The 18,855-nt window shown below is 39.8% G+C and overlaps 2 protein-coding genes across 2 annotated transcripts in view; both read right to left on the bottom strand.

The window, feature by feature from the left end:
* LOC308082924 (enhancer of mRNA-decapping protein 3-like) overlaps positions 1 to 10,966 on the bottom strand; it is a 38,830-nt gene extending 27,864 nt beyond the window's left edge. The window contains exons 1-3 of the mRNA XM_080425005.1: positions 10,811 to 10,966; positions 9,566 to 9,742; positions 7,164 to 7,345 (exon numbers count right to left, since the gene is read on the bottom strand). Of these exons, the coding sequence (XP_080281131.1) occupies positions 7,164 to 7,345; positions 9,566 to 9,732 (349 nt within the window). The 5' untranslated portion in view covers positions 9,733 to 9,742; positions 10,811 to 10,966. The remainder of the gene's footprint in view (positions 1 to 7,163; positions 7,346 to 9,565; positions 9,743 to 10,810) is intronic.
* A 2,184-nt stretch (positions 10,967 to 13,150) lies between these two features.
* On the bottom strand, positions 13,151 to 18,045 carry cyp1a (cytochrome P450, family 1, subfamily A). Its single transcript, XM_080430468.1, has 7 exons — positions 17,940 to 18,045; positions 16,689 to 17,553; positions 16,404 to 16,530; positions 16,210 to 16,299; positions 15,586 to 15,709; positions 14,871 to 14,957; positions 13,151 to 14,338 (listed from the first exon to the last, which is right to left on the bottom strand). The coding sequence occupies exons 2-7, from the start codon at positions 17,526 to 17,528 to the stop codon at positions 14,041 to 14,043; spliced, it is 1,566 nt and encodes a 521-aa protein (XP_080286594.1). The 5' UTR covers positions 17,529 to 17,553; positions 17,940 to 18,045; the 3' UTR covers positions 13,151 to 14,040.
* Positions 18,046 to 18,855: the final 810 nt, after the last annotated feature.

Here is an 18,855-nt window from a genome sequence, read left to right as displayed (position 1 = left end):
CTGACAAAGCCCATTACTTTTTCACAGCTAGCTTGTACTCCCCATACATAGGGAAAAAAAGCACTACGGCCGCAACAAACTCAAAACAATTACGTAACTGCGTGCCACTCAACATCTTCACAGTTTACATACATGCAATGCATTCACAAATAAAACAAAATGAACCAAGATGGGAACACCAAAAAAAAATAAAAGGACAAAACTGGAAAAACCTGGCATTCAACACAGGCCGCAGTGCCTGAGCTCTCACGCTAAGCTACAGACAAGAAAGCCACGGTCGCACACTCGCACGCTAATGTCACAGTGACAGCTAAGGTGCTCTCGGCCCTGTCACGCAAGACACCGGGACGACGCTCAGTCAAAATAGACTTGCCATTCATACAAAAGGCGCTAGCCAATCAGACAGCCATCTATAACCTGCCACTGTGTCACAACTACACAATAACCATAACCTGACCTTACTACCGGTCTTACATGACAGATAGCTGATCCATGTTCTCCTGTGTTCATTCAGAAGTGAGGTGAAGATACAGGGCAGGCAGACACACATTCTTTTGCAATTAAAAGGAATGAAATTAAATAAAACTAGTATTTTATTGTAGTGTATTGTTTAGAGATAATGTTTTATTATGATCAACTATCCAAAGAATCATTTAGCTCTGCAGCGCCACTAACCAAAAGATCACAGATGTGGAACCAAAACGAACCCTCCATACAGTCACATCAAAAGCTGGGTCTTTTTTTCCCCCCTCTCCTTTAAAAAAAATAAAAATGGGATGACTGACTATGTGACTATTCATCAACAAAACCTTTTTGTCAATGGTTGAACCAGACGTCTGAATGAACTGGGCAGCTTTCCAAGTCAAGCAAACTAGTGAATAGCAGTAATAAAGTAGTGAGATTTACGAGGACACCGAGGATCTGGATGCCAGAGAAAACATTGTCACTGTATGTTTCTTCAAAGCGCAAAAGGCGTTTATTGCGTGAGAACGTGCCTAGATGCGGACCATGTTGACTCAATCCTAGATTTCTTTTTAATTCAAAGTACATAACTAACCCTAAACGTAACTGGTGGCTGCAACGTTGACATGCAGTGCGACAGTGGTTTGCAGAAACGTACAGCGGTATGGTTTCTTCTCTGGTGATTGGGTTGCTGAGGATACAGGACTGATGACACCAAGTGGATTTCAGGCTCAAGGATGAGCCTTGGTCAAACTGGGAGTATAAATAACTAGCCTAAATTTAATTATTTTAACTAGACATGCAGCTTAACAATCAAGGAAAGCCTTCTCATCATTTTATTTTGCATTACATTTTGTACTTTAGCTAGGGACCCCCTTTTTTGCATTACATTTTGGACTTTAGCTAGGAACCCCCTGAGAAACCACTGGGTGGTTCCCAGTACCACACATTGAGAACCACTGGATTAGATCAATCAGAAGCCAACATGATCACTTTACAGCTTAGTAAACTGAGAAAGACAATTATGCATAGTTCCAACCAAGCAATCCAATTGGTTGAATTATTGACCACATCACTGTGGAGCCAATAATGACGGTAAAGCATACCCTCTCATGCAATATTGCTTAATCCACAAATTATCCATAAATCTCCTAGTCTGAAGGTTTTGCCTGACTTGTAATGCCGCCTTGGCATGCTTGACCTGTACTCTCAAGGATTTATTAAATGTGTCAAGTCTCAGAGGGACAAAGCGATGGTGAGAAACAGGAGGCACGGCCGGAGTAACAGGACATCGAGATGGTGTGTGAGGGCTGTCATCACATGGCCCTGGGGGGGAAATGTGTTCACATGCAAGGCAAAAACCGGAGGAAAACCTCCGTGTCACTGACGTCTAATCTAGGAGAGGAAGCTAAAGGAATGCACAGGACAGGTCATGAACAGTTGTATGGGGTGAGGGATAGAGCAAGGCCTTTACACGTCTTCTTCACTCTTATGAATGATATGAAAACTATTCAAGCCTCATTCATACAGGCTGATGTCTTTAATGATGGTGGAAAAACCGACCTTAGTCCGAACAAAAAAATGTGTCGCTTTATCGCCGCATAACATTCATGTGTAGATGTACAAAATCATAATAATAAAAAATTACACACTTTTAACGCACACTGAGCTCACTACCCAAAGGTACTTGGGCTAACCACCCAACCAAGCCTATTCACCCGTTTCCTAGGCTGTGTGTTTTCCACTTCCTGTCGATTTGATCCAATGAAACTGGTCAGATGACCAATGATATCCAATGAAATCGACAGGAAGTGGAAAACACACAGCCTAGGAAACAGGTGAATATTATTCATCGTAGAACAAATAGCAAAAGTAGCCCATCTACAAGCTCACAACGCGTAGCCTGTGATGACTTGCCCAAAATAGGGAAGTCATGTTTAAACTAAGTGATGCTTTTATACTTTGTCACATGTTGTTGATCTACAAAAAGGACATACATATTCAATTGAAAATCAACAACTCATGTAATATATACCTTTTTGTCAAGCAACGCAGCCATGCAACAAAGTTTTAATTTGCATGAATTAGCCTTTACAAAGAAACTATGTTGGATTTGAGAAGCTGGCTTGTGAACAGAGGGCCATCATCTCGATGGCTACCCATAACCATGTTCAGTATGTTGCACTGAATAGCTTGTTGGACGCATGCTGGTCATTATCGGCGAACATTTTCAAAGATTTTCAAAAATCACAATGCGTTGCAGGTTTAAGCATTCTGAGGCTGTAGATCGGCTATTTTCCAAAAACGTTTTAAAGTATAAAATAGGGCTTAAGTGGTTAACCATTGACTGGGTTCCTGTGTCCAAATGCCTACGAATCTGTTACAGCTGTCAGTGAGAACTATTTTCAAAAGGGCAGATGAGGAGATCCTTCACCATAAGTGCCATCATCATAATGAGTTCTTTCTGGGTCCATGGGTTGTTGGCTCCAATTGGGGAGGCTTAGCTGCGTAATTCATGAAAGATTCTCCAATTTCCAAATACCACAAATACCGTCAGATAATAATCAGGCAAAACTTGTGCAGTCCACAATTTCATTAACTTATTCAATCCGGGAACGTGTCCGTGTCATTTTAGACTTCTTTGGGCTATTCAAAAATAGCAGCTATACAAACTCATATCTATGAGCTTGTAGATCTGCTAGTTTAGAAAAATCGTGAAAATGTGTCATCTCAAAGTATTTTGAGATGGGGGTCCGCGGTCAAACACATATCATTTTGAGGGTCCTCGACATGAAAGTTTCTATAAATGTCTTCTAAATCCTAATTATGAGCTTGTATATATATCTGCCATTTTTGAATAGCCAAAGAAATCTTAAAAATGACATGGATGCGTTCCCGGTCTTAATGGATTAAGTGTCCTCATCTCCACTCGCTTCGTGTGGCCAGAGGATGCGTGCATGGCATTGCGTGTGAAAGGGGGGTCAACTCAGCCCAACACCACTCAGCACTTTGGCCCCTTGCAATTTGTGCTTCAGCTCCTGGGCCAGCGGCCCAAGAGAAAGAGCAAGACTTTTTCCCCAAATCACAAGGTAAACAGTCCTTCCACATTTGATATCGCCTCGGCATTCCGAGCGCACTGGGACACAACACAGCTTCCTGTGGATGGGGATTGAGGGGGGGGGGGGGGGGGTTTCCTGTGCTACGAAGCAGTGAGGGACGGAGGGAGCAGAGAGGGGGGGGGGGGGGGGGGGGGGGGGAGGGACCAGGGCACTATTGCTCATAAGCCAGCCTTTACATAACCTCCTCTTCAGGAGCATAAACGGAGTGGTGTATGGTGGGTGTGTGTGGTGGGGTGGGGTGGGGGTGTTTATTGATCTTAGTCACACACATATTGTAAAGAGGAACTTTGGTACAACCCTTTAGCACGCTATGGGAATATCAGGGAAGTCATAGCAAACAGTGGCTGGTTCCACGCTCTGGTTTGTTATCAGGAACTGGTGACACAAGGGAGGAATACATGTTATGACTGTTACGGGCCGTTAGCGTGCTATTTATTACTGGCCGTTGGCGTGCTATTTATTACTACTGAAGTGTTATTTGCGCAATCTTGGACTACTCCCCGTTAGGCCTGTCACAGTTATTACATAATTGCCTTGTTGCAATGATTTGAGATAATCGCAATTACTTTGCATAATCGTCATTATCTTATGCATACATTTTCAAACATTTTCCAAAAATAGCAGATCTATAAGCTTGTAGATCAGCTATTTCCGCTATTTAAATTTGTTTGGAAAGTATACAATTATTATAAATGTGTCAGTAATTTAGTTCTATTCAAGTTATTTGTCATAATCTGCCCTGTGCAATTTGTAATTATGAAGCATAGAAACCAAACAGAAATCACAATAGTATTCATATAGCCCTATGTTCAATGCCAAAAACAATTAAAATCACTAATCACAATTATTTGTGTGAAAATTAATCTTCCAACTTGTAATCGTGACTCCCCGCCTGTGTGAGCCTTTGCACACTACGGCAGTGGCTCAGGAGGTAGAGAGGGAACCAGAGGGTTCCCAGTTAAATTCCCAGGCTCCCCCAGAGTTAGTGTCGAAGAGTCCTTGAGCAAGACACTGAACCCCTAATTGCTCCCGATGAGCAGGTTGGTGCCTTGCATGGTTTCCTCCGCCCTCTGTGTGTGAATGGGTGAATGTAATGCACGATCATTGTAAAGCGCCTTGGATAAAGGCGCTATATAAATGCACCATTTACTAATCTATTTTTGAAACTAAAGATATTTTTAGTTTATCCAATTGCAAATTCATTGTTAAATTATGTAATGTTGTTCATCTTTAACTGCCACATAAAATTCATGTCACATTTCACTTGGTGAATGTAGCGATTCTGATTCAACCAGATATAAATCCTAGGTACACAACTTCATGACGTGAATTGAAATGTACAGTATATACACACACACACAACAATAATATATACAGAGTATAAAGCTGACAATCTTTTGGGCAAAAAAAAAAGGTTATTATCAGTTGGAATTCATGCAAGTGCTTCAAGCCATTCGGTCGTGTGGGGCTCTGCCCTCTCCATTGTTCGCCCAACACGGGTGTGAAAGCAAGCAAACTATGCAGACTGGGTCGTGACCCGGAATTTGTCCAAGCAGACTTTTATCCCATTCAAACCGGGAAAATAGCAGATACACAAGCTCATTGTGCCCGCTATGAGCTAGTAGATCTGCTATTTTTTAATAGCCAAAGACATCTAAAATGACACAGATACGTTCCCGGATTTAATGTGTTATTTAACCAGGCAAGCTGACTAAGAACATATAAGGTTATATAGAGCAACTACCGGTACATCCAGAGCTAGTAGTTAAGACTGTCCGAAAACAACAACATGCTACTACAATTGCTGGCCTTGAATTTAATACCGTCAAAGCTTTCGCTCTGATGTCTCCCCTATTACACCGACCTCCCTCATCAGCTTTCCTAACGTCTGAAGGGAAGGGATGACTCGATCTACTTACAAACAGGTATCTGTAGTAGGACAGGGCCAAATGGACAAAATCTAAAATTTTTTACCAAATACCTCAATATCATTGCATATCAACAAGATCGCAACGCATTGTGAGGTCATAGATTGGGCAAAGTAACTTTTTTGACGATATCCAAAATCTGACGATACCTAGTCTCTTATCACAGTATGTAGCAATCTACATACAGTACATGAAGTGTCTTCGGTTTTACCCTATAATAAAATCGAATTGAATATCAATATATTGCCCTGCCCAATTTGTAGAATGTGTATATACAGTACATTATAATAAAAACACAAATTAATAAATAGGCAGAAAAACACAGACATACACTGGTATTACTGCGGTCAAGGTAAGTAAGCGTTAGATGAGTAGACCTGTCACAATTATTATATAAATCGCCTAATAGCAATTGTTTGAGATTTGTTATATTTTAAAAGTATTAAATTATAAAATATTTGTCATATGTGCCCTTAAAAAACCTAAAAATGAAATTCGTATTCATGTGTTCATGATCGTGGAGACTACAATGTGATCTACAAATTAGGACACAGGTGCTCCATAACTTGTTGCTTTTACTGTAACCTACATGTGCCACAAAAGTGTTCCTGATATCATCTATATCAGATAGTGTGATTCCGAGAGTGATGCGTGTGTGTGTGTGTGTGTGTGTGTGTGTGTGTGTGTGTGCATCTCTAGGTTCACAGTGGCATTTGCATAATGTGCAGGGACATGGGATGAGGAAGAGCGTTATATAATATGTGTGACAACTTAGGTTACAGTACATTTCCTCTTGGAACATTATACCACAGAACAATATAAAATGTTTTTGCTTGGTCAACAGATGTCAACTGTCATGACCCTGACTGGGCAAATAGTCAACCTGTGCTGTAACACTTCCCACTATGCAATTTCACACTATAGTCTTCTGTGATAATTGGCATTGGCAAGTGCCAGTAGAGACTAGTATGACATAATACAGCAATTTCACTTCCCCCAAATTAAGCAGCAGGACTAGCTTTTTAATATGACACCTGGTGAGCTTGTACTGTAGATTGGCTATTTGCCATTTTTGACACCGGCATACGATGGAAGTATAAAATAGGGCATTCATTTATGAATAAACAGATGAAATATTGAGTTACAGGTTCTGCCCGACAGCAACGATATCCAATGCCACAAAAAGACCTACACCATTTACATTTGTTATTTCTTTAACCCCTGAGGGGTTCAACAGTTAATAAGTACTGATATGACACATATCTGTTAGAAGTGAACATAAACAATGTTTTACTGCTTAGCAGTACTGATACAGTATGAGTTGGTAGGTACAAAAGTTAACAAAGCACGCACATCGGAACGATAAAGTCCCAGGTGCCAGACAGAAGAACAAGCTACAATAGAAAAACAGAGTCCATCCACACACTGGATTATGCTCCCATAGTGAGTTTCTTTAATTTATTCAAACTGACTATGGGAGCACAATCCACTGATCCCAGTGTGCGGACTCTGTTTTTCTATTATGAGGTAGGCTACCCAAGCAAAAATAACCAAATTATGACATTCAGCCAGTTATGGTACCAAATAATTTGGCATCATTCTGATAAGCACCGTTTTCATATCCCTGCTCCACAAGTTGCCCAAATCCACTCACCTTTACGTTGGCTGGCAACTGGAGCACTGGGAGCGTTGTTGGCCGAGTGACTGGTCCTATTGCTCTGGCCAGCAGGTGCGGAGTATGTGGGGCCAGGTTCTGTTGTAGCTGGCTGGGAAACATCATTGGTCCTGTTGGCACTACTCTCGTCTAGGAACTTTAGCTCCTTAATGTCCATGGCACTGCATAAAGACCAAAATAAGATATTAGACTGAAGAAGAAAAAAAATGGACGAATGAAGAAATGATTGCAACATGCTAGAGCTGTGGTTCCCAAACAGTGTGCAATATATATGTAGGCTTTTTTTTTTCTTACAATCTTTTCAGGAATTTAAAAAATATCAAATCTAGAAGCTCACAGCGCATTGCAAATCGTGCAACTACGCGTTGTGAGAGTAAATCATTATTTCAGCTATTTAAAAATTATGTATTTGTTTAAAAGGTAGGGTAAGTGATTTGCTTTGGTTAAAATAAGAGTTAAATAGCTCTATATTCTGATAGTACTCATTGCTATAGAGTGTTTGTTCAGTAACAGGAGTCTCCTTGTCTCTCCAGCTCTTTATAAAACAGATAATGCATTTTCGTTTCAGTTTCATTTCCAATTTTATCTAATCAGGACAGAGAACTCAATCAGGATACAGATTAAACAAGTGAAATTGGAAGTGATGACACTAAGAAATGAGCAGACAAAATTGGAACTGGAACACTATACAAATTAAGCTTAAAAATGGGTACTTTCTCCTGATTGGCTGAGATTTTGACACCTACCGGAAAATGTATTTTCTGTTTATTAAAGAGCTGGAGAGACAGGGAGACATCTGTTACTGAAAAAACAGTCTATAGCAATGATTACTATCAGAATATAGTGTTTTAACCTTTTAACAAAATACTTTTTGTTTTAACCAAAAAAATATCACTTATCCTACCTTTAAGTATGATACAGGGTTTAAGCGGTTACAATTTTTAATTGGCATTGCAAAAGAAAGATCCATGATTACAGAGTGATGTCACGTGTTATAGCTTGAGCTCAAACAAGCTCAACATTTTTGGAAATGTTTGAAAATATATGAACATTTTTCAACATGGAAATGATTATGACGATTATGCAAAAAACTATTGCAATTAGGTGATTATGTAATAACTATGCCTATCAGTGACTAAGTGATACTGGAACAACAGAGACCGGTATTGAACTGAAGTGCTCTTGCTCAGCTCCATAAATTGAGTCAATACTGATATTGTACAATGTTGCAGTCGAGGATTGTACCGCTCCTCTTTTTCTTTTGATTCCCCTGCCCATATCTTATCCAACATAATGTTCATATTTACTGGCGATAGATGGTACATGATTATGCTTACATCAACACATGTATATATATATATATATTTTGGGGCAGGGGTCTTCAATGTTTTTCAGGCCAAGGAGGACCCCTTAGCTGAGAGAGAGATGAAGCAGGGACCCCCACTACATATTGTATATAATCATGTTGCAGATGAAACTTTATCATTGATTTCATAGATAGCTTCATAGACTTGTTTGATGGCACCATAATCAGTGTTGTGTGAATTCATGGTTTTTGTTCAAGTGTAAACTTGACCTTTGGCTCTGTACTTGGTCTGCTCTTGGTCTGCTCATTTTTTCCTCTACACCAAATCTCTATGGCGAAAATAGCAGATCTACAAGTTCACAATGCACCACAGGGGGACTCATAGTACGCTTGTAGATCTGCTATTTTGGGCAAATGTTGGGCGGATGTTTCACCCATAATAGGGATGCTAGGGTTCAAGTGGTTATGTAAAAAAAAAGGAAAACAAGTTTGCCAAGATTTGGCGGCCCCCTTGTAGTAACTTTGAGGACCCCCTGTTGAAGACCCATTTGGGGGCATTCTTGAGCCTTTATTTGATCGTTACAGTAGAGAGACGGTAAACGCAGAAAGTGTAGGAGTGTGACAAGCAGCAAATGGTCTGGAGAGTCACTGGTTAGGGCATTTTACAATAACCATCCATTATGTATGAGCCCTAACGATTTGTCAATCGGGTCACTCCATACTTATTTATAGAATATACTATACATTTTGTCAGTGGTTCTCAACCTTTTCAGGCCCCCCAAAAGAATCATATTGGAGTTGAGGCATACCATTTTGTTTGACTTGGTTTCACAGATAAATAGTGAAAATAGCTGATCTACATTCTCACAATGTAGATAAGCTATTTTCAAAAATGTTGCCTCTAGTATAGTTTGTTGATTACTTTTGACGCATAAATGCTCTTATTTTTATTTTCTTATACCTCTACTGCAGTTTTATACTTAGGCTGCTACGACACCTGAATTTACCCACTGGGGTGGGGTGGGTGTCTATATCTGTCTGTCTAAGATCTTGAATCATTATTATAGGCCCTTACCTGAAGGTGATCTCAGGTACGGCACACTTCACCCCATTGTGGTACGCCTCCCTCAGAGAGATGGTCTGTTTGGACTGGTCCACGCTGGACACTGCTCCCTGGTAAACTCCCAGGGTTGGCCCGCAGTATATAGACACCACACTACCCAGCCAGTCTGCTGAGGCCATTCTCTTCACACTTCACCATGAACACACACACACACACACACACGATAGGATAAAACAATGCTCTCAGAATCCTGCTGAGGCTCGAGGTGGACAAGTGCCAGCCAATTGTTTGTAAACAGTGGTGTTCCCACTCTAGATGCTGTTCTCAGGAATCTGATGTACAGTTTTATGATGACGTTGAAGGGCGGACAACATTTTTGTATTTATTATAATGGCTTTCACCATGCCTAAGAAGAGCAGCACTGGGTAATCTTGTTTTTGGAGACATTGGAGAGGGTATCTGTATGGTTTTTAGATGTACCTCTTTTTTTTTAATCTTTCTTGTGTTGTCCCCTGTATTGTCTTTTATATGGACCCATTGAGTCTGAAATAAAGATTGAGTGATAAAAGATTATCACAATACAGAATTCCTCCTGGTGCATTTGACCCAAACTTTTGGGTACCATATTCCCTTGTCTTAATATTTTATACTAGTAGTGGTGTAAAGTAACTAAGTACATTTACTCAAGTACTGTACTTAAGTACAATTTTGGTATTTTTACTTTATTGGGGTATTTTCAGTTTTCAGTGCTTTTACTTCTACTCTACTACATCTCAGACAAATATTGTACTTTTTACTCCACTACAGTTATTTGAAAACTTTAGTTACTAGTTACTTTGTAGTTTTTGATTACTATTACAAACCATACAGTAACCACGTCTTCAGCCCTATATATTACACACATTTCAGCCATTTGAAAATAGCAGATCTACAAGCTCACATTTTCCACCACTGCTGCGACCTGTCTGTCTCTGTCAGTGTCAGATCTGTGTGAATGGTCTATTGTTGACAGTCTATTGTCATGATGTAACGCAAAAGCTTCGTTAGAAACGTAGCTCTATCTCCAGTTTAGAACATTTTCTGTTAAAGATACACAGTCACACAACACGTTAATGCTCAGCATCTCGGATAAAACAGCATAATAATAATAATTAGAACAACAGCCACCTTTATAATAATAAACATGAGTTAACATACAGCTAACATTAGCTTAGCTAGCATGATTTCCTCTATTATTATGCACTGCGTTGTACTGACCTGTCGGCAGAGCAGTTTAACTGTTTGTTTCAAGATGAAAAGAGAGACGGAACAGATTCAGGCTGAAGCAGACTAAACACCAACAACAGTCACCCAGATAATGATGAGGAAAAACAAATCCTAAAAACAATCTGCTTCCAATTTAGCCTCTGATGAGCTCTGTCTGGGATTATTGTTGTTTTCCGGGTTTTTAACGTCACTTCCGGTGAGCGGTGACTCACGTGGGTTTGTTTGTTTGTAGTGGTCATCAGTGGTGGAAAAATGTGTTTAGGCTACTTAAGTAAAAGTATCAGTACTGCAAGTTGCAGTTTTGATACTTTTACTTAAAGGGATACTTCACTCTCGGGCCGGGGACACATTTAAAAAAAATATTAAAAATAAATGAAAAAAGTTATGGAAAATTCATGGCCCCCTCACGCATTAGTAGGACACTCTAATGCGTGAGGGGGCCATGAATTTTCCATAACTTTTTTCATTTATTTTTAATATTTTTTTTAAATGTGTCCCCGGCCCTAAAGTGAAGTATCCCTTTAAGTACAACAATTTGCAACATGGAAATACTCTGTTACAAGTAAAAGTCCGGAATTCAAAATTTACATGAGTAGAAGTACAAGAGTATTGGTGTCAAAATGTATTTTTGTTGTTCTTGTACTTTAGTTGAGTTTTTATTTTTTATGTTATGTTATGTTTCAAATGTGTTTTTTATTTGAGCAAATTACATGACAGTAGCCAACAAATATAGCCTACAACACTATAAATATGTGCCTGCAAGATTTAGTGCTTTCTTGCACACTAAACAAAAACAAATCATATGAGAAATACATTTTTTATAAAATACAAAACAACTCATGGCCCCGATATGTATCACTTGGAGAATAAAGGAATGATACAATATGAACTGCATTGTCTCTTCATTCTCCCCTTTACAAATGTCTCTGAGAGTCGTCGTCCCCCCAAAGAGCATTTTCAGTTTCAATGTTTTTTATTTGAGCAAATTACATGACAGTAGTCAAATATATATAACAGTATACATGAAAGTATACCTGCAACAGTTTTTAAATGTCTGAAAACACACATGAACATGAATCCAATATGTAGTGGGGGTCCCTGCTTCATCTCTCTCTCAGCTAAGGGGTCCTTGGCCTGAAAAACATTGAAGACCCCTGCTATATATCATTATTGGTGTTGCATGGGATGAAACCCCTCACCGGGTATATTACACAGATCTGGGGTGTTTTTTGAGCACACAATTGCCACATGGATAATTTGCATTTCTTAAAGAAATGCACACATTTGGGATCAAATTCGACCAAACTTTTTCAAATCTGGGCGTATAGTATTGACATTTGCAATTTAACCAAATCGAACTTCTGTTTTAAATAGGCACATGATATCATATCATATAGATATCAGTATCAACAATATTTAATGATATTGTAAAGCTCAACATATATAACCAACATTTAAATCGGTATTACTTTACAGCATAACTAGGGGCAAGATTCTTCATATTTGACACATGTCAACAGACAATATAAGAAACTTTTCAAATAGCCTGCAACACATTGTTAATCCAACCTTTTAGGCTTTTGACGTCAGGGTCACATTGTCTGAGTTCAGCGGCTTCAATAGTGATATGTCCCCTCCGAACTTCAAATATTTTCATTTCAATAAAAGTTTGGATCATTATTTTATAAAAAATCTAAGATTAAAGAAAAAGTCCCAAAACAGAAAACACATGTGCATCCAAAAAAAGAAAAAAAATCTTCTTTTCCACTCATATTAAACATCTCACAACCCCTCAGAAGGCCCCTGGATTTGGAACCGCTGCACGTTTAACCTGTGGACTGTGGGCGGTTAACCGCGGATAACCGTCTATGACGTCATATCAATAAACAAGGTTGCAGTCCTATGTGTTGGCAGTTCAAATAGGGCCTAAACATGTATTTAAAAATACATTAGGTCTATATGTCATTCTGTAAGGTTGTTTTCTTCTCTTCAATTTTTTTTTCTTTTTCTTTATTAGGTATTGTACACAATATTGTACGGTATGAGGAACAATTATAGATTATATTTAAGTGGTTTGTGGTGGTTTGTTCGGTTAATTTCGGGTATTAATTCCTAAATTAAATTCCAGTTTAAACGGTTAACCGTTTAAATGTCCCATCCCTAATGTGTGTGTGTGTGTGTGTGTGTGTGTGTGTGTGTGTGTGTGTGTGTGTGTGTGTGTGTGTGTGTGTGTGTGTGTGTGTGTGTGTGTGCGTGCGTGTGTGTGCATGAAATAACTATAGTCCGGCACTATCCCCAGAAATGTATGATGACAACAGAAACAGCAGGAAATGTGTCACACTTCTTTTATTCCTGTGAATGACTAAATGAAGCACTGTACACAAGTCCTTCATTGCATGTTACAAAATCAATGACAATGTCAATTATATATATATAAAATTAAAAAAAACTTCACTGCTATATTCAGTAAATCTCTTTTGGTATTCTGACAAATCATACAGCTGCACGCGTGCACGGTAAAACCATATCATCACAAATATATACACATTTTAGGAACATAAAAAATGACTTTACAAAATGCAAATACACAAAAAGTCACATTTTGGGATACAAACATAGCTTCAGTGTCTTACATAATACAGTGAAATAAAATATAGTTAGCTTAGAAGTGGAATAAGTATCCAGTATCACCTGAATGACAGCTTTAGGCACATTTCATTTTACTTTCTTTTCTTTTTTAATACAAAAACACAAATGTCAAATTTGCCTGGAACAAACATGCCTGTTATGTGCATATGACATCCCGACACGGAGCCAACAGCAAGTCTCCGCCGTCCGGGTACTAAGTGTTTTATAACTGCTACTGAGTGGTATTGAGCCAAGAGGATGTGTTACATGAGCTGGGACTTAATACTGAGTGGAAGCATTTAAATAGTGGACAGGAAAGCTAATCTGTGTCTAGCCTCTGCTGGTAGAAACACCAGCTATACCCGTAGGAACTGAAACATGGAAAGCTCTCATGTGAACTTCTCAACATGATTCTCATGTTTGCCATTCCTAAACATGCCCCTTCCATGCAATAGCCTCAGTGCCACAGCGGCTTTATAAATAAACGCCTCCGTCTGTGAAGGAAGCGTCGTCCCCGGATTTTTAATCACAACTGGACTCATATCATTAGAGTCGACATAAACCACCTACAAACATAGTGTGGAACAATAGTCTCATTCCTCATTCCTTGCTCGTAGGGTGGCTCTCAGGTGGCAGCGTTTGTGTTTCATAGTGAGACCGTACTCGGGAGTCATGTCCAGCGGTTGTCCAGGCATATTGTAGAAGCTGATCCTCTGGACGAGTATGGCCAAGAAGAGGTAGCATTCATTCCGTGCGATCATCTCGCCGATGCAGCGCCGCTTACCCATGCCGAACACCATCACCTTCTCGCCCTCCGTCTTGTTGAGTTCTGTGCCGTCGGCGCTCAGGAAGCGGTCTGGATCGAAAGAGGATGGGTCTTTCCACAGCTCACTGTGAAGAATGAGATAACTACGGTAAGCTCGAGAAATGGGAGAGTCACAGACATGAGACTGTCATGATACATCGAGGTTTCTCAACCGGTGGGGTCGACACTCAGCATTAGATCATGAGATCATGACAAGCAAATATTATGTGTCATTGTATTATTAAATAACAACAATTTTGTCAAGACTTAAGGTGTGTTCAGACCGGACATGACCATGTTATAATTCAATATTAAGTCATTGTAAAAGATCCTATATAAATTACAAGTGACATCGAGTGACATACTACATCTATGCTCCAAGCAGCATGAACAGAGCGATATGCATGCAAGTTGAAACATTTTCAATTCAATGGATGTCACTGTATTTCACCAAAGTGAATACAGTGACATCCAGTGCATGAAACAATTGGAGAAGTAGGCTACTATGTTGTTCTTGTGTGTGCATTTCCTGAGCTACAGTACAACAAATTCACCAAATGTCACTACAAAACAAGCTCACGGTTCTGAGAAGCTGAGAAGCTTCCTCATCATACTTACGGGTCATGATTGATCTGCCACTGATTGATGAAGACACAGGTATCTTTGGGGATGAAATAGCCATTGAGGGATGTGTCTTTAGTGGTGCTACAAATACAAGAAAGAGCATTTGCTGTCATATGTCATATTTTCGGTCTGATACTTGCAATGGTTTGTTATTATCCCTGTGTGTGCTTGTATGTGTTTCTGTAAAGCTGAATGGGTTGAGCATAGCACTAACTAATAACTGGTTTCCAATTCCCATTATGGCCACCCATCCTAATAACAAAATGCAGCTTTTATACTTCAGGGGTGGGCAACCTTTTCGGGCACATGGCGTGATCACACAGTGCCAGACAGTGAAAACCACTGTCTTTGCTTTTACATCTTATTATAGGCTGCTGATTAGAATAATTCAAGCATAGAATACGTCAATAATTTAACCACACTGTAATTTAGATCTACATTTTCTAAATGTTTCAAAAATAGCTGAAACAGCAGAACTACAAGTGCTCAATGCACCACAATGCAATGCATTGTGAGCTTGTAGACTGGCTATTTCCGTTGTTTGTACTACAATGAAGTGCAGTATATAGGGCAGTATATAAGTGGTTAATAATATCCACACAATAAACCTAAAAAAGAACGAGTCAATCATAATATAAAAAGTTAAGATAACTTCTGACTATCTGGGGAGTATAATATCTGTATACAATGGTTAATAATAAACACTTACCAGTGTGGGATGGTGAAAGGCAGGAAGGAAGAGTGACGGAAGGTTTCAAGGATAAATGCATCCAGGAGAGGCAGGCCTGATCTGTCAGAAATACGAGGAGTGCGATCCAATCCCACTTTATCCTCTGTTGAGAAACAATGAGATGACAGTGATTATCAGTCAGGTGGGAAATTGTGCTATGATACAGTATGCTAGTGATCTGACACTAAACTATTGGTGGCTTGTAATAATCACATTATTACAAGACACCAGTGAAGTGAGTGTGAGCTGCATGCTGAGAATTCATCTTTTTGCCATTTAGGATTAATTAAATAGTCAACTTATACTGTCAATTTAAGTTATTAGGACAGTATTGTACATCAGTTGAGCTCAATTTATACAGTGCATACTATAGAAATGATTTAGATTTATGTTTGCCAATTGCGACACATAGATTACATCTGAGTAGCAGCTTTCATGTCAGAAATGCATGCAGTATATCATGGTTAACACATGCCACAATTTCCAATGTTCTATCTTAGTCCATAATGGAGGGGCTGAGAACCATATGACAGTTTGGTTGCATATAATATATCATCAATCCTATTGATGTCACATTTCAGTCTTGAGTAAAATAGCACTTACTCAGTTCTTGGTAAAGCCTTTCTTGGATCTCTGGATAAGCCACCAGGTACATTACAGACCAAGACAATGCAGTACTGATTGTGTCAAAACCTGTGAAAGAAACAGAACCTCTATGATGCCACCTTATCTTTATTTCTTTCCATTTTGTCATGTTTGTATATATGATCATTCACACGTGGAGGAACTGAACTTACCAGCTCCGAACAAGTCATTGACAATGCCGACAATCTTCTCATCAGACATCTGGATATTGGAGTTTTCATCCAACTTCCTGTCCTCACAGTGATCAATGAGGGAATCTGTGATGTCACGAATATTGTCCTGAAAACAGACCATTGTACAGTGTCAGCAAAGCTTAGTAAGGAGATAATGTATGTTCCAGAGACAGTTTTGTCAGCCATGTCTTACAGCACTATTCTTTGATGTAAAATATAGTTTAAATCACAGGGATTTTAGTAATGATTTAGAGTGCCATGTACCTTATCATGAGTGGCATAGTGCTCACTGACGATCTTCTGCACAAAGTTGTTGAAACGGTCATTGATGTCTACAAACTTCTTCATGGTACTGCTGGGGAGGAAGCGCAGAATGGGCATAAAGTCCGCAGGATTACCACTGCCGACCACCTGCCCAAACTCATCGCTCATGTTGACCAAGCTGAGCAGCTCCTGGTCATCGTGGTCGTAGCGCCGACCAAAGCACATTCCACAGATGACATTGGCAACAGCCATCACAATGTGACGGAAGGGGTCAAAGCTGCCGTCGGTCTTCATGACTTTGTGTAGCTGCTTGATGAGGTAGTCTCCCTCTTTGCAGACGTGCTCCTCCAGCATGCAGGAGTACTCCGGGGTCGTGCCCTCGAGGCTGGAGAAGGAACGCAGGGCACTCATGGCCAGCTTGCGGCGGGCACGCCACACACCAGCCTGGTCGGTGCTGAACGCCAGACTCTTCCCGTCGTTGATGAACTGGAAGCTGTACAGGTCCGGTCTGCCGGCAAAGTCCTCCCCTTGTTTGATGAGAGCTTGCCGCACCGTCTCACTCCCGCTCAGGACCACCACTGGACGCATGCCAATTTGTATCTGGTAGACGGGGCCGTAGCGCTTGCTCATGGCGGTGAGGCTGAGGTAGGGTTTGCTGCCCACCTCCAGCACGTTTCCAATGATGGGCAGGGGTTTGGGTCCTGGGAGCCGACGGAGCCCCTCTGGGATCTCCGTGTGGAAGCACTTGAGCATCAGGTAAACCAGACAAACAGTTGCCGTTGCCACCAAGCTCTCATACACAGACACTGCACCGATGAAGGGCAGGATCATGAGTGCCATGATGATAATTCACCTTCAATACAACCTGGAAGTATAAACAGGCGGGATGTTACTTTGGTGAAGTGAGGGAGAATAACTCTTGCAATGAATTAGAAGCATTGTAAACTTAAGACAGTCTATTCAAGAATGTAAATTACCCTGGTTTTAGTAATCATTATTTTTGCATGTTGAAGAATAACAGATTGTAACCTTATACAATTAAGCAAACCATTGTAGTTTACATCTAAGTACATCACAGAAAGACATACAAATAAAACACTGATACAATATGATGAGCTTTTAAAAAAAACATCCAATTGCAAGAAGTAACCTCTTATGATACTATTTTCAACATAATTTCCAAACACTCCTAAAATGCATTCCCATCATAAACACCATGCTTCAGCAATGATTTGCACCATGTATGCCTACCTTATAGTGGAAGAGAGAAAAATGAGTAATCCTTTCAGATGAACAGAGGTATGCCAAGTTTTAACACTATTATCTAGGTATTGTATTGTCCCAGTTGACTCTCTATCTGTCTCTAACACAGAGAATGGGCACTTCTTTATATACAGCCTTCCCTTGGTTTCATTGGTTGTTGTCTGTGACGTAACTCTCTCTCTCTCTCTCTCTCTCTCTCTCTCTCTCTCTCTCTCTCTCTCTCTCTCTCTCTTTCATACACACGCAGTGACAGACAGTGTCACGCACACACGCACGCTCTGCGGTAGTTGAAAGAGAGAGGTGCCAATAAAACAAATTCAAAGGGAAGACGTACAATTTACTACTGAAGGGAAGGAGGAGTGAAATTATCTTGTTTGAACGATCGATCAAGTTCAATTGTAAAAAGACCTAGGACATTATCTATAGTTCTAAAATAACAAATAAAATACCAAGGCTGTTGCCAAATTGCATTTTATGATTAGTATAGGCTATAACTTTAAGACATTACATTTCATTTGACTTGAAGTGCTATGACCATCACTTCTTCAGGCTAAAACATGACAGTTTGATGGTCCCCCGGCCCCCGCCATCTCCTTAATAAAAAGAATAAGTCACAAGTTCTTGATGTTTATTAGAATATGGCTATTTGGGGTTTGTGCGTGTATATTAAAAAAAGTTTTTAAAAATGGACCGCAGGTGGGTGTCTATGATTTATAGCTACACAAGAACATGTGTTGATAAGCCTAATCAATGGAATGATTAATTATACCCTAGGCTATATTACAGCCTATAGAGACTTTTTGTTTTGTTTTACTTAGGCCTATTGAAGTTAATCACCATATTTTGTAAAATATAAAATAAAACGAGTCGTTAGATGCACCTGGCTGCCTTAGATATTCCATTT

This window comes from Gymnoscopelus braueri (genome assembly GCF_963280865.1).
Source record: "Gymnoscopelus braueri genome assembly, chromosome: 1".
Taxonomy (NCBI): Eukaryota; Metazoa; Chordata; class Actinopteri; order Myctophiformes; family Myctophidae; genus Gymnoscopelus; species Gymnoscopelus braueri.
Note: the sequence above shows the minus strand (reverse complement) of the source record. Positions and strands in the feature narration are given on the sequence as shown.